The 13,002-nt window shown below is 36.7% G+C and overlaps 1 protein-coding gene and 1 long non-coding RNA gene across 5 annotated transcripts in view; one reads left to right on the top strand and one right to left on the bottom strand.

Moving 5' to 3' along the window:
* Window positions 1–5,916, top strand: part of LOC128250225 (uncharacterized) — a 22,705-nt gene extending 16,789 nt beyond the window's left edge. The window contains exons 2-3 of the long non-coding RNA XR_016237517.1: window positions 202–254; window positions 5,781–5,916. This is a non-coding gene — a long non-coding RNA (uncharacterized LOC128250225). The remainder of the gene's footprint in view (window positions 1–201; window positions 255–5,780) is intronic.
* Window positions 1–13,002, bottom strand: part of LOC106879802 (copine-3) — a 24,028-nt gene extending 11,026 nt beyond the window's left edge. For 2 of the 4 annotated variants that reach the window (XM_014929506.3, XM_014929510.3), the window contains exons 1-9: window positions 12,954–13,002; window positions 9,261–9,445; window positions 8,439–8,618; window positions 7,982–8,056; window positions 6,015–6,089; window positions 4,775–4,858; window positions 3,742–3,831; window positions 426–524; window positions 155–232 (exon numbers count right to left, since the gene is read on the bottom strand). In XM_014929506.3, the coding sequence (XP_014784992.1) occupies window positions 155–232; window positions 426–524; window positions 3,742–3,831; window positions 4,775–4,858; window positions 6,015–6,089; window positions 7,982–8,056; window positions 8,439–8,618; window positions 9,261–9,425 (846 nt within the window). In that variant the 5' untranslated portion in view covers window positions 9,426–9,445; window positions 12,954–13,002. The remainder of the gene's footprint in view (window positions 1–154; window positions 233–425; window positions 525–3,741; window positions 3,832–4,774; window positions 4,859–6,014; window positions 6,090–7,981; window positions 8,057–8,438; window positions 8,619–9,260; window positions 9,446–12,953) is intronic. The other 2 variants (XM_014929509.3, XM_089338148.1) reach the window with 1 other exon arrangement.

Genomic DNA, 13,002 nt, shown 5'->3' with positions numbered 1-13,002 from the left:
GACCAAAGACTGAAAAAATTAAAAATAAAAATGTAAATTTTGTTACACAATGTTTACATAAAATCTCTCATTTTTAGAATCTCTTGTTAATAAATTTCAAATTATTTCTCTTTTATGAGATTAATAGTTTGTGTAAAAAAAAGTGTTTGCTTACTTTACAGGCATATAAAATAATACTTCCAGAACTTTTCTTTTTTGCAGCATTTTTGGGGTGAATACATAACTTGACAACCTGAAGAAGAAGAAAAAAAAAAGTAAAGTATTTATCTCTCTCCCCCCTCTCTCCACATAAACCTTTCTGATCTTATACTGAAGTTGGAAGTGACTGTTCGAAATAAGAAAAAGAGATAAGAACACTTACTACATGATAACCACCCATCACTAAAAACCAAAACCATCTTTTCTATTTATTAAGATAATCTTACTTCATTTCTTGAATTTGCTTGCATCATTTCTGACAAAGTCATCTCACAGCAACCAATCATATCATGGGATCCATCACTATCCCAGTCGTAGCAGTTGATCTGAAATACAGAATGAAATGTAAAAAACAAACTATTATTATTATTATTATCTATCTTATTTATATATATCTGTAAGGGACGACCGTGCGAACTCATAAAAGGAGAAATGGTGACAAATGGAAAAACAGAACTCCTTTTATTTAAACGTGTCACACGGTCGAACATACAATAGATATATCAATGAATGATATATATAATATGTTATGCGACGATAACATAGATGACCAGTAATGAAAGACCACAACCGTATTAGATGAATAACAGAAATATTTATTGTAGCGTTAAAGATGTATGTCTGTGTGAGAGTGTGAATGCGACATATAAGAACATAATCAAAGACAGGCCGTCGTACAAAGAAAAGTGTGTATGTGAGTGATACATGTGTGAGTTATTACAGCAGATAGAAAGAGTCAGTAAATGACACGTGAGCAATTATACCAGATCGTTAGTACACTATAGGAAAAGTTCTGTCTGTGAAAGTGAGTAGAGGCTGAGTGTGGCAGTGCTGATCACTAGTTGTGATGTCGTGGCATCGATGCCGGGCCGTGATTCTTGTTATACAGATGTTCATCGCTGGCTGAGAATTTCTTGTCTGTTTAAGAACTCTTGTCTGTTTATTTACCGTGGTGAAGCTGAGTCACCTAACAGAATCGAAGAGAGAGATGTGCCGCGGAGTTTGGTGTGGTGTACATAGTAAATCGTGTTGACGCTGGTAGTGTAGAGGCTGTTTGGTATTAATCGTGTTGGTCATGATGATGATGCTGGATAGTAGTAGTAGACTCTTGTTGCTGATGTGGCGACGGCGGAGGTCATCGTGGCTGGACGAAGCTGCTGAAGTGGTCGCTGGCTGCTGCTGCTGTCGTGTGGTACACGGAACAGTTCTCAAAGAGAAACTGGACCGAGACAAATTATTGGGTATGAGTTGATCTATATATAGCGTTAAGAGGGCTCCAAATGCCTTTAGAATTTTACTCTATCACGTGACCTTATTAGGGGCCGTGATTGGTCAGTTTGCGTTCTGGCGGGAAAGGTTCGAAGAAGTTGCCGATTCGAATAATGATCAGTCACGTGATGGACAAGGAATGGGTTCTCTACTACGCTCGCATTTATTTATATTTAAATGAGAAGATTGTATGTAATGGCGATAGTAGTTTGTATCTAATGGCGGGAGGTAGTTTCACTACATATCTATAAAACTCAAAATGTCTGTGTGTGTGTGTGTGTGTGTGTGTGTGTATGTGTATGCTTTTTATGCGTTTCCACATTTTTCATCCAATTTTGATGAAATTTATTTTATTAAATGGCAAATTTACCCAGGCAAGTCACTACCACATTACTGATGCCTAGAGATACCCACTTCTAGGAGAAAAATCAATAAAACTGAAGGGACCCCCAACTTTTTGCAAAAAAAAGGCAAAAGTTGCATGCAACAAAAAGCTTTTACATGACAGTCCTTTTGACACCAAAATTATAAAAGTCAGATGTTCCTGTTCAACTAATAAATGCCACTTGGGAAAAATCACTTCTTCCTCAATGTCAATGTTTGCAACTTAATGCAAAAAATATTCAAAGAGATGTACAACGATAAAAATGGTAGAACCTATTAAGACCATTGCCGAGTATTTAATACCTGAGCAACGCCGGGTACTCCTGATAGTTATTATTATTATTATTATCAAATGGGCTGTGCGTGAGAAGACCCGGCAAGCCAAGTAAGATCGTTGCCAGTGCCCCTGGACTGGTTCTTGTGCGGGTGGCACATGAGATGCACCATTTTGAGCGTGGCCGTTGCCAGTACCGCCTGACTGGCTCCTGTAGGATTTTCGAGCGAGATCGTTGCCAGTGCCGCTGGACTGGCTTGTGCGGGTGGCACATAAAAGACACCATTTCGAGCGTGGCCGTTTTCGTGCGGGTGACACGTAAAAGCACCCACTACACTCTCTGAGTGGTTGGCGTTAGGAAGGGCATCCAGCTGTAGAAACTCTGCCAAATCAGACTGGAGCCTGGTGTTGCCATCCGGTTTCACCAGTCCTCAGTCAAATCGTCCAACCCATGCTAGCATGGAAAGCGGACGTTAAACGATGATGATGATGATGATGATGATCATCATTAAAGTAGCAAGCTGGCAGAATTGTTAGCATGCCAGACAAAATGCATAGTGGCATTTTGTCTGTCTTTATTCTGAGTTCAAATTCTGTTGAGGTTGACTTTGCCTTTCATCCTTTTGGGATCAATTAAATAAGTACCAGTTGAACACTGGGGATAATATAATTGAATTACACCCTCTCTGAAATTATTCGCCCCAAAATTTTAAACAACAACAACAACAACAGCAGCAGCAGCCACTGCCGCCGCCGCCACCACCACCATTGTCATTATTATTATTTTCTGCTGAGGTCAACTTTGCCTTTCATCCTTTCAGAGTTGATAAAAGAAGTACCAGTTGAGCACTGGGGTCAATGCAATCAACTATCCCCCTCCCAATAAATTTCAAGCAGTGTGCCTATATTAGAAAGAATTTCTACTGCTACTACTAAGGGAAATGGATAGTAGAATTGGTAGAACATCAAACAAAATGCTTTGTAGCACTCAGTTATGTCCATTCACACACTATTATTTTAAATCCTTCCAGTGTTGGTTTTCTTTATTTCTTCAAGGATTCATAAAATAAGTTAAGTTTTGCATAGATTTAATTGTGCTTTTTCCCACATTATTTGTGGTCACTTGTGCCAGAGCACTGGTCAGGGAATGCATAACAACAAGAGCAACAACAACAACGGCACTGATACTGGAGGTCATCATCATCATTTATCATTCATTTTTCCATGCTTTGTTGAGGCATATTTTCTGTCTGGATGCCCTTCCTGTTGCCAACCCTCACCTATTTCCAAGTAAAGTAATATTTCCTCTTGGCCAGACATATTTTTCATGGAAGAATGGAAAAGAACAATACCACTTGTATGATGGTGATGCTCGTTTACAACCATGATGTCATGACAAGAGTACACACAAACACACACATATACATGTATATACAATGGGCTTCTCAAAGTTTGCCTGCTACCAAATCCACTCACAAGGCTTTGGTTGGCCTGGGGCTATAAGTGACCAAGGTGTCTATCAGGGGAAGTGAACCTGAGACAACATGGTTGGGAAGCAAGCTTATCAACCACACAGCCATGACTGTGCCCATGATGATAATTATAAAAATGATTACCAGAATTGGTGACGTCTTGTTTCCCTTACACAATGTGTGAGATGTAATTTCAAATGTTTTCCATGTTGGATTCAAGTTATTCTTCACCACCTGTAAGATAATAGAGAGAGAGAGAGATATAGAACAGGTAAATAATGAAATACTGAAACAACAATAGCAACAGTTGTACAAGCCAATCAAAGGAGCTTCTATGTAGCTGCTTAACCTGCTAAAAACAACAACTATACCTCTCTCAAATCGCATGTTACTATCTTAAAAAAGAAAGAAGTCACTGGATAATGTAGTCCCAGATACATTTTGTCTGAATGAAAGATGGTATGGTCATGACTGGAACACTCATGATCACATGTGTACCAGTCTGGAGCTAAAAAATAACATCACCAACCTATGAGAGTTTATGTCGTCACCTGCCTACTAGAATTAAATAATTTAGTCACAGACTTGGTGACAGGGTGCATTGTCGTCATGAAGAATCCTATCCTTCGTGCTCCACTGATCTGGTTGCTTTTGCCAAATTTCCTCCTTCAAATACTTCAAAACGTCACAGCAGAACTCTCAATTGATGGTCTGGCCCTCAGGAATGAATTCTTGATGCACAATACCACATTTCTGAGGGTGACACTTGTGGCAGGTCTTCCAGATTGCTCGTCACCTTCCAGGATGTTCTGCTTTTAAAACTCCCATGCCACTCAGAACATTGGGTACAACTCATTGCTGCAAGCTTGCTGAAGCATGCTCAATGTCTCTGTAGCAGACTTCCCAAGTTTCATGCAAAATTTCATGTTGGCTCTTTGTTCCTGTCCATTACAAATTCGCAGACTACAACATAAATGCGATCACATAAAAAACAAATTTCATAACTTGCAAAGTAAACACGATATTACTAGACACATTGCCTTATGAAAGTCACTGCTAGCTCTCACTGCACACATAACCATGTGCTGCCATCTGTTGGTGTGCTACAGAACTAGACTGGGAAATTTTTGATACGACCTCATAATAAAACCACAGACTCATTCTGTTCCTTACTTACTTCTGTTCGGTGAACCACCTGCCAGGATCCATCACTGTTTTGTCTTGAAAATTCCAAGAATGGGTCAGATTTTCCAAAGAAGTCCTGGAACATAACCAAATGATATAAAATCAGAAAAAATTTCAATGAAAATAAAATTAGATATAATATTTTACCTTTTTCTAATAAACAAGACGCCTGGTAATCAGAAAAAGTATCCTCTTCATCGTCATCCTCACACCACTACTAATAAAAGTAGTTTCTAATTTAGGAACAATACCTGTGGAGAAATTGGTCAACACCATTGACCCCAATCCTTGATTGGTACTTTATTTTATTGACCTTGAAAGGATGAAAGGCAAAGTCAACCTCAGTGGGATTTGAACACTGAACCTAAAGAGTTGTAAAAATATTGCAAAATATATTTTGCAACATTCTAATGGTTATCTCAATCCACCTTCCTCACTACTATGGCCTCATGTAATCTCAAAGTAGATTCATTATACATGATTTACAAGTACAATAGACCTTGTATTATTACATTAAGCAGGTGCATTCTGATTTCAAATTCTGTTGGGAACAACTTTCCTTTTCATATTTTTTAGGATTGATAAAATAAAGTACTAGCTGTGCACTAGGGCTGATCTGATTAGCCCCACTCTGAAAAATGTCAAGCCTTGCTTATAATAGAAAGAATTATGATGTTAAGTGACTGAGTATTCCCAAAACACTTATATTCTTATTACAATCCTTTGAATTACAAGTATGGTCTCTATATGTGTTCCCTATGGTGAACACATATAGAGCACAATAATTCATTCACCAACACAATAATTTTTAATTCTTTTTATCTCTTCTACAACTAGTATGAGTTTTGGTTTGCACTAGCCATTTGAATATCTCTTTCTACTCTGTCTCTCCCAACACATCTACCTCTTCTTCTTGCATCATCTCTACTATGTTTCAGTCCTCTAAATTTTCATACTAAAATTAATTCACCCAATTTTTTTTTTTAATTTCCTTCTAGCCCATTCCTGCAGATGTAGAAAAACAGTTGCTGAAACTGAAAATCAACCACATCAATTCTAGGAGGGACTGCAAATCGTGGACATTGCCTCTCCTTCTCTAACTTATAAAACACATATATACAAAGTACTTAAATAAGTTAGTCAAAATTGGTGACAATGTTCTTGACATTAAGAATAATGAAAATGAGAGACAAGAAAATCAAGGAGAAAAATAGCATTAGAAAGTGATTTACTTTATCGTCAAGTTTCTTGGCTTTAAAACTCAACTGAACCAATTCTGTTTTCTCTGAGACTTCTTCAGCAGACACCTGAAATTATTTTCAGAAAGATAGAAATTTTAGTAGATTGTTATGATATACATGCAAGTGTTATTAAATCTAAAGGTAAGAATTTTACGTAGATGGAGAAAAACCAAAAAAAACTTGTAGTGTATGATATAAAATCATACATACAAAACAATTAAGTTATGTTGTGTTACTGAAGAATGACTATGTTTCCATTTGTGATGTATTCCAAAGGAATGGGAAGACATTATGTATTGTGAATGAGAAATACCAGACAGAAAACATAAAAGGAAAAGGAGTTAAGTGAAAAAGCTCAATGGTGTTTTTGTAGCAGTTACCAATCCCAAAAGAACTCAAGTTGATAGCTTATCAGTCAGACATACTGTAAAAGTGAATGCCACTGCCCCTTCTCCTCCAATAAAGTAACATCATAATTCATGCCAAACTATAAATAAATGGATTCTCTGTTGGTTTCACTGATAAGTATTCCAGTTATTCAATTAATAATACTTGTAACAGTTAGTTCTTCATTGCAGTCGAAGGTCACCAATTGTAACGGTTGTGTTGTTAAGGTGCTGGTTGCCAGTATGCGAGATGGAAAAAGAACAGTGATTGAAGTTGTCTTTCTTGTGGCTGAAAGCTTCTGTTTGTACGTCGAGCTAAGGGCAAAGGAAAGTGTTGCACTTGGTCATGGCTGATGTAGAAGAGCGTGTTGCTCCTTGGTCTGCTGACATAAAAAGAGTAAGAGATAGGAAGTGTTCTCTGCTATAAAGACTATGGTCAGTAATGTAGGTCAAACCCTAAACAAAGGACTGACCTTTCCTTGACCAGCACAGGTCCTAGGGCTTTGAGTGTTTCCTCATCAATCATCTAGTGTAGAGAGGATTTCCCGTTCATTTTGACTAGCAGCAAGAAGGGTGAAGCGAGGTCCCTACACTACTCCCCAGCTAGAGAGTTTCTAAAAAAAGAAACGAACGATCTAGGGAAAAGCGTGCATTCATACAAAAATGCATTTTAAGACAAGGTGAAAATAATGTCCAATTGTGAAAAGTATTTTGTTGTTGGTAAATGTGATGCAAGGCTGAGAAAAAAATGTGCATATCAGGAGAGATAATCCTAATGTATATGGGACAGATATCTACTTGTGTGAATCCAAATTCAGTTTGCTTGTGCAGAATGCAGAATATGCCAGTTCTTAACTGTTCTATGCCTTTGGCACATGCCACTGACCACATGCAACTTGTCTCTGACAGAGATGTATCTGACACCAGCCAGTCTCCGCTTTCATCTCCACCAGACGCCTGCCTCTATGGTTGCTGTATGAATACCACATGACCTTAAGTACCGATTTTCTAAAGGACACATAATTTTGTTTTTGAAATTACAAAGGTGTGCTCACTGGTATATATATACATACATATACATATATATATATATATATATATATATATATATATATATATATATATATATATAATATATATATATATATATATATATATATATATATAATATATATGTAAAATTGAGTATTCTATAGCCTCTTGTACCCTTACTGTAACACACTGGCAGAATCAGTATGACAGTGTATAACAAAATGCGCCTTTCAAATAACAGATACAGTCTGTCTTGTATTATAGTATTAATGGAAAAATATTCAAACAGACAACTGTATGCTTAATGGAATCCTTTAACAATATTTATGTGAAATGATATGTCATAAGACTGGCCTTTTCAATTACAGATACAGTCCACCCAATGTTCTTCTACACAATTTCACTCATGGCTTAGACTGATCTGAGGTTATAGTACACTGTAATTGGATTGGGGAAAGAAGTTTCTTAAAAAATTCAGCCTTCATACTGAACACTGAATCCTCAACATTAATGAAGGTCATGAAATTGTTAGATACTCACAGTAATATAACTCTTTTCATATGGTTTTCCTTTCTGGTTGACTAACTTTTTGGTCAAAGGTCCACCTGAGACAAGCTGCAATGACAGAGATAAAACCTATGTATAGCATATAGTCTTACTAATAAAGTATAGTTACTGATCATACACATGCATACATACTTACAAACATACATATATATATACACACACACACAGCCATTGGTGTTTTTATTGAGTGACCTTCTCTAGAGTGGTTTGCTGTGACCCCCTCCTCCTCTGAGACAGGCTTGACCCTGCCAAACACCAACCTGGTATTTATAAGTCTTGGGGTGGGCTTACAGGTAGTTGTGGTTAAGGGTAACCTTGTTCTTCCCATGTTGTGATACCACAGCTGGGTGCAGTTTAATGCCATATTATTATCATTATTATTATTATTATTATTATTATTATTATCAAGATACTGTACTTCATAACTCACCTGACCAAGTGTACACTCAAAACTGCCTAGAAAGTCATCATCCTCGAGTGTTGCTGTTGCATTATCAACATCATAGACACAAATCTTGATCTTCTGCACGGTTTCAAAGTAGTATTTCATGCCAATAGCTGTAGAGAACTGTGGATTCAGGTTGTTGTTGATTTTCTCAGTTCTTCCTATCTGAAATTACCAATAGATAAATGAAACAGAACTAATACTCATGAATGCAAATAAAAAACAAAATATTTTATGGTATAATCCTCCATATGATTTAAGCGCTAGTTCTAATATTGCCAGTATTTTCCTAACCTTTATAAATAAGCATTTGTCTACAAAACAAAGTTATAATAAGATCTTAGACAGAAACAGAGTTATGGTGACTAGTTTCACCCAAACCTTGATGGCTTATATACAGAAGAAAATTTTCCAGGACAAGCTTACAAAATTCTACTTCACTATGTAATTAAAACCCTTATATTCCCTATTTCAATTGCATGTCTTTTTCTAGCTTTGAAATATTTTAAGTTCCCTTAAAAACACACACGCACGCACACATTTGTTTGCTATACATCTGTTATCTTTTATCTGTCTCAGTCATTTAACTGTGGCCATGCTGGGGCATTGCCTTGAAGAAGTACTGTTGCCAAAATAAGCAGAATATTCAGTCAGCCATGCTAAAATATCAGCACCCAAACAGCAGTGCTCGATCATCTCATTCTGTGCACTTTCAGCCTTGGTAAATACTTCTATGCATATACTACTTGCATAGATACATACACTCATCCATAGCCATATAACGGATATCATTGTATAAACACATACCTCACTCCATTTTGCACCTTCGAAGATATACAAAGCAGCACATGGGTCAGATTTTGATGTGACATCCTTGTTCACCAGGTCCTTACAATGGATACGGATCTCCACCTGACTGGCACATTCTTGTGAACGAGGTGCCTGAGCAGGAAGGTTTGGGTTCACGGACATGTTTTTGACTTCTGAAAAGACTAAAAAAAGAGAAATCAAATAGGATGTAATCAGAGAATTTTCATCGTAACAATAACAACAAGAAGCAGCAGCAGTATATCCTTCCACCATTCTGTTTACAAATACCATACTACAACTACTACCACCAGTATTACTTTGCTCTCTAATATCATAAATATGATAAAATGCCTTGTATTTGCTCTCTTGTTCTAGGTGTAATGAGTTCTTGGGTGGTAAACTTGATCTGTTGTGGAGGGACGTGGCTTGGTGGTTAGGGTGTTGGACTCATGATCATAAAATGGTGGTTTTGATTTCTGGACTGGGAGACGCTTTGTGTCCTTGAGTAAAACTCATTTCATGTTGCTCCAGTCCACTCAGCTGGTAAAAATGAGTAATTCTGTGATGGACTGGCATCCCATCCAGGTGGGGAATATACGAGTGGGTACCCAAAAGAAACCAGAATTTTGCAATATTATTTTATTCAGTTAGTTTTAGACGTTTACACTTTTATTGCCTTCAAAGCATTATCCATTTGAAGCAATGCATTGGTCCAGATGCATTTTCCACTGTTTGAAGCAGTTCTGGAACTCTTGTGAAGTGATGCTTTTAACACCTCCATCATTTTTCTTTTCTTTTTCCACATCTGTAAAATGTTTCCATTTAAGAACTTTTTTCATTCAGGGGAACAAAAAAAAAGTCGCAGAGAGAAAGATCAACTTACAACTGTTCTTTTAGATCACGACATACATTCAGTCATGACTACTTTGAATCTTACGTGAGCAAGTGAGGCACAAATTTTGCTGCAACTCTTTCCATTCAGAATTCCTCACTCAAAATTAATTGGCAGGAGCTCCAGGACACATCAGTCATATCAAAAAGGGGAAATTATGATTTCTGTTTGTAGGTGAAGGGAGACAACTATTGACATGTTTTAGTCTTGTGACACCTCACCAGTCTAATCAAGCCTTTTTGGTCAGAAAAAGTTCTGACTAGTTCTAATTTATGTAGCTGAAGAAATGACTCAAATGAGCCAATGGCATGAATTTAGATCAGTGATAGGCAATATACTGAATGAAATATGGGTGCAATATTAATATTTGAAGTTTTGGATAAGGCACTTATACCTTATGGGAAGCGAAAAGGTTAGTTTTTATTCTATTCTTTATTAATTCCAGGTCTCATTCAATGGTATTTATGATTCTGAATCAATCTTTGATGGAATTTCAGAATAGCTATCACTGTCTTATGGGGGAACAGAAAGGACATGGAATTAGTGAAGAAAATATGAAAATTTTGGAATCACAATTCCTGTTGTATGAAACACAGGAACTCAAAACACTGAAGGACAAAATAATTTTAAAAAACCGCACCCGATTCTTTGCATTTTTCCTTCCCCATGGAGCATGGATAGATATTCTGAAACACCACTACATTTTTTTTTTTATATAGAACTTTAAGTTCTTTTACATACCTACTCCTTCTGTAAACGTTTCCCCAAAGAATTCTGGTTTAAGAACCGCATATGGGGTTATGTCAAAAGACATAACACCACATCTAAAATTGAGGTTAGTGAATTGTTATACTATGCTAATTGTCGTCTTAGTGGGGCAGAATTCTGGTTAAAGCACCACATATAAACCCTTTGAGGGCAGAATTCTGGTTTAACCCTTTCGTTACCAACCCGGCTGAAACTGCCTCTGGCTCTGAGTACAAATGTCTTGTTTTCATAAGTTTTTAATTAAAATCTTCCACCAAACCTTAGTCATAATTTATGTTCCTAACATGAGCTGAATGATAACTAAGTTGTTTTACTAAATTCTTTGTTATATTTAAAGTAATTGAAAGAAACACAGAGCATCTCAAAATAAATACAGTAACTTTTTTTTTTTTTTTGAATTTTCAGAAAATGTTTGTGAATTTTTTCTGCACATGGGAATTCATACTCTCTTTTTCTCTTTTACTTGTTTCAGTCATTTGACTGCGGCCATGCTGGAGCACGGTCCTTAGTTGAGCAAATCAACCCCAGGACTTATTCTTTGGAAGCCTAGTACTTATTTTATCGGTCTCTTTTGTCGAACCGCTAAGTTACGGGGACGTAAACACACCACCATCAGTTGTCAAGTGATGTGGGGGGGGGGGACAAACACAGACACACAAACATACATATATACGACGGGGTTCTTTCAGTTTCTGTCTACCAAATCCACTCACAAGGCTTTGGTCGGGCCGAGGCTATAGTAGAAGACACTTGCCCAAGGTGCCACGCAGTTGGACTGAACCCAGAACCATGTGGTTGGTAAGCAAGCTACTTATCACACAGCCACTCCTGCGCCCCGATTATGAAAAAAAAAAAAAAAAAAAAAAAAAATGACATTTTTTAAACCACTCCCCTTCCTCCGTAAATTCTAAATTTTACTAATTAAAAACAAAAACAAAAAAAACAGAGTTTAAAATATGGACAGTTTAAATTTCTTACTGCAATCCAAGTGATGGACCACGCTTGGTCCATTATTTTAATGAAACCAAAGTAGTCAACAACAGGATGCGTATCAACAGTGTGTACGGACACTCATGTACTTACTAGACTAGTACATGATATGAGTGATTTGATCATCAGAAAAAAACAGGTCTGAAATAGTTGTGAACCTCAGCCCATTTGTGTTATATATATATCTTTTTAATTTTCTTGCGTGGAGACTGGACTTTATTTCGTTGGCTAAAGTCACGTAAATTTAAATGCTTCTAACTTCTTCATCATCATCAATTTTTCTAAAAATCGAATGCGACTGTCGTGATCAGCATGCAAAACTACATCAGAGCGGAAAATTTGAAAATGATCCTTTGAAAATTGACAAATTCAAGTAGTTGGAGAAAACGATGTATGTGTGTGTGATTGTGTGTGTGTGTGTGTGTGTGTGTGTGAGTACGTATACACACACACAGAAATATAGTTATTACCTTACGACTATTGCGTATTCAATAACCCTTTGCTGTAATGGTAATCAAATTTTAATATTTTTAGTTGCCGTTACCGAGATACAGACACACCCAACATGTTTTAAACTTAGTATTTACACGCCTTATCTACTTCGAGAAGCACCATTCCAAATAAGAATTATATACACACATAACTAAAATTTCCGTTAACTAATAATCCACCGCCTAAAAATAAAAAACGGTCTATGATCACGGTAGATCGTAAGATTGCATACGTGTTTCGGTTTCAAGTTTATGTCATAAATGTACGTAATGTGTGATTGCCGCCATATATATATATATATATATATATGCACACACACATATATATATATATATATATATATATATGCACGCGCGCGCGCACACACACACACACACCTTAAGTTTAACAGTAATTTCTAATACTGCGAGAAACGGCAAAAACAAAGCAAAAAGAAAATAAACAAGAAGAGGAAAGAGCAGTGATAGAATGTATTGGTCGAAGAGAAGAAAAAGTTGAGCGAAGAATACGTTATGTACGTAATAGGAGACAAAAATCTCAGAACTCACTAGATCTTCGTATATGAAAACAATTGTAGATGAATATTGAATTCAAAAC

Source organism: Octopus bimaculoides, chromosome 20 (assembly GCF_046866305.1).
Source record: "Octopus bimaculoides isolate indiv1 chromosome 20, ASM4686630v1, whole genome shotgun sequence".
NCBI classification, from domain to species: Eukaryota; Metazoa; Mollusca; class Cephalopoda; order Octopoda; family Octopodidae; genus Octopus; species Octopus bimaculoides.
The sequence above is the reverse complement of the archived record's forward strand: the minus strand, read 5'-3'. Positions and strand labels throughout refer to the sequence as shown.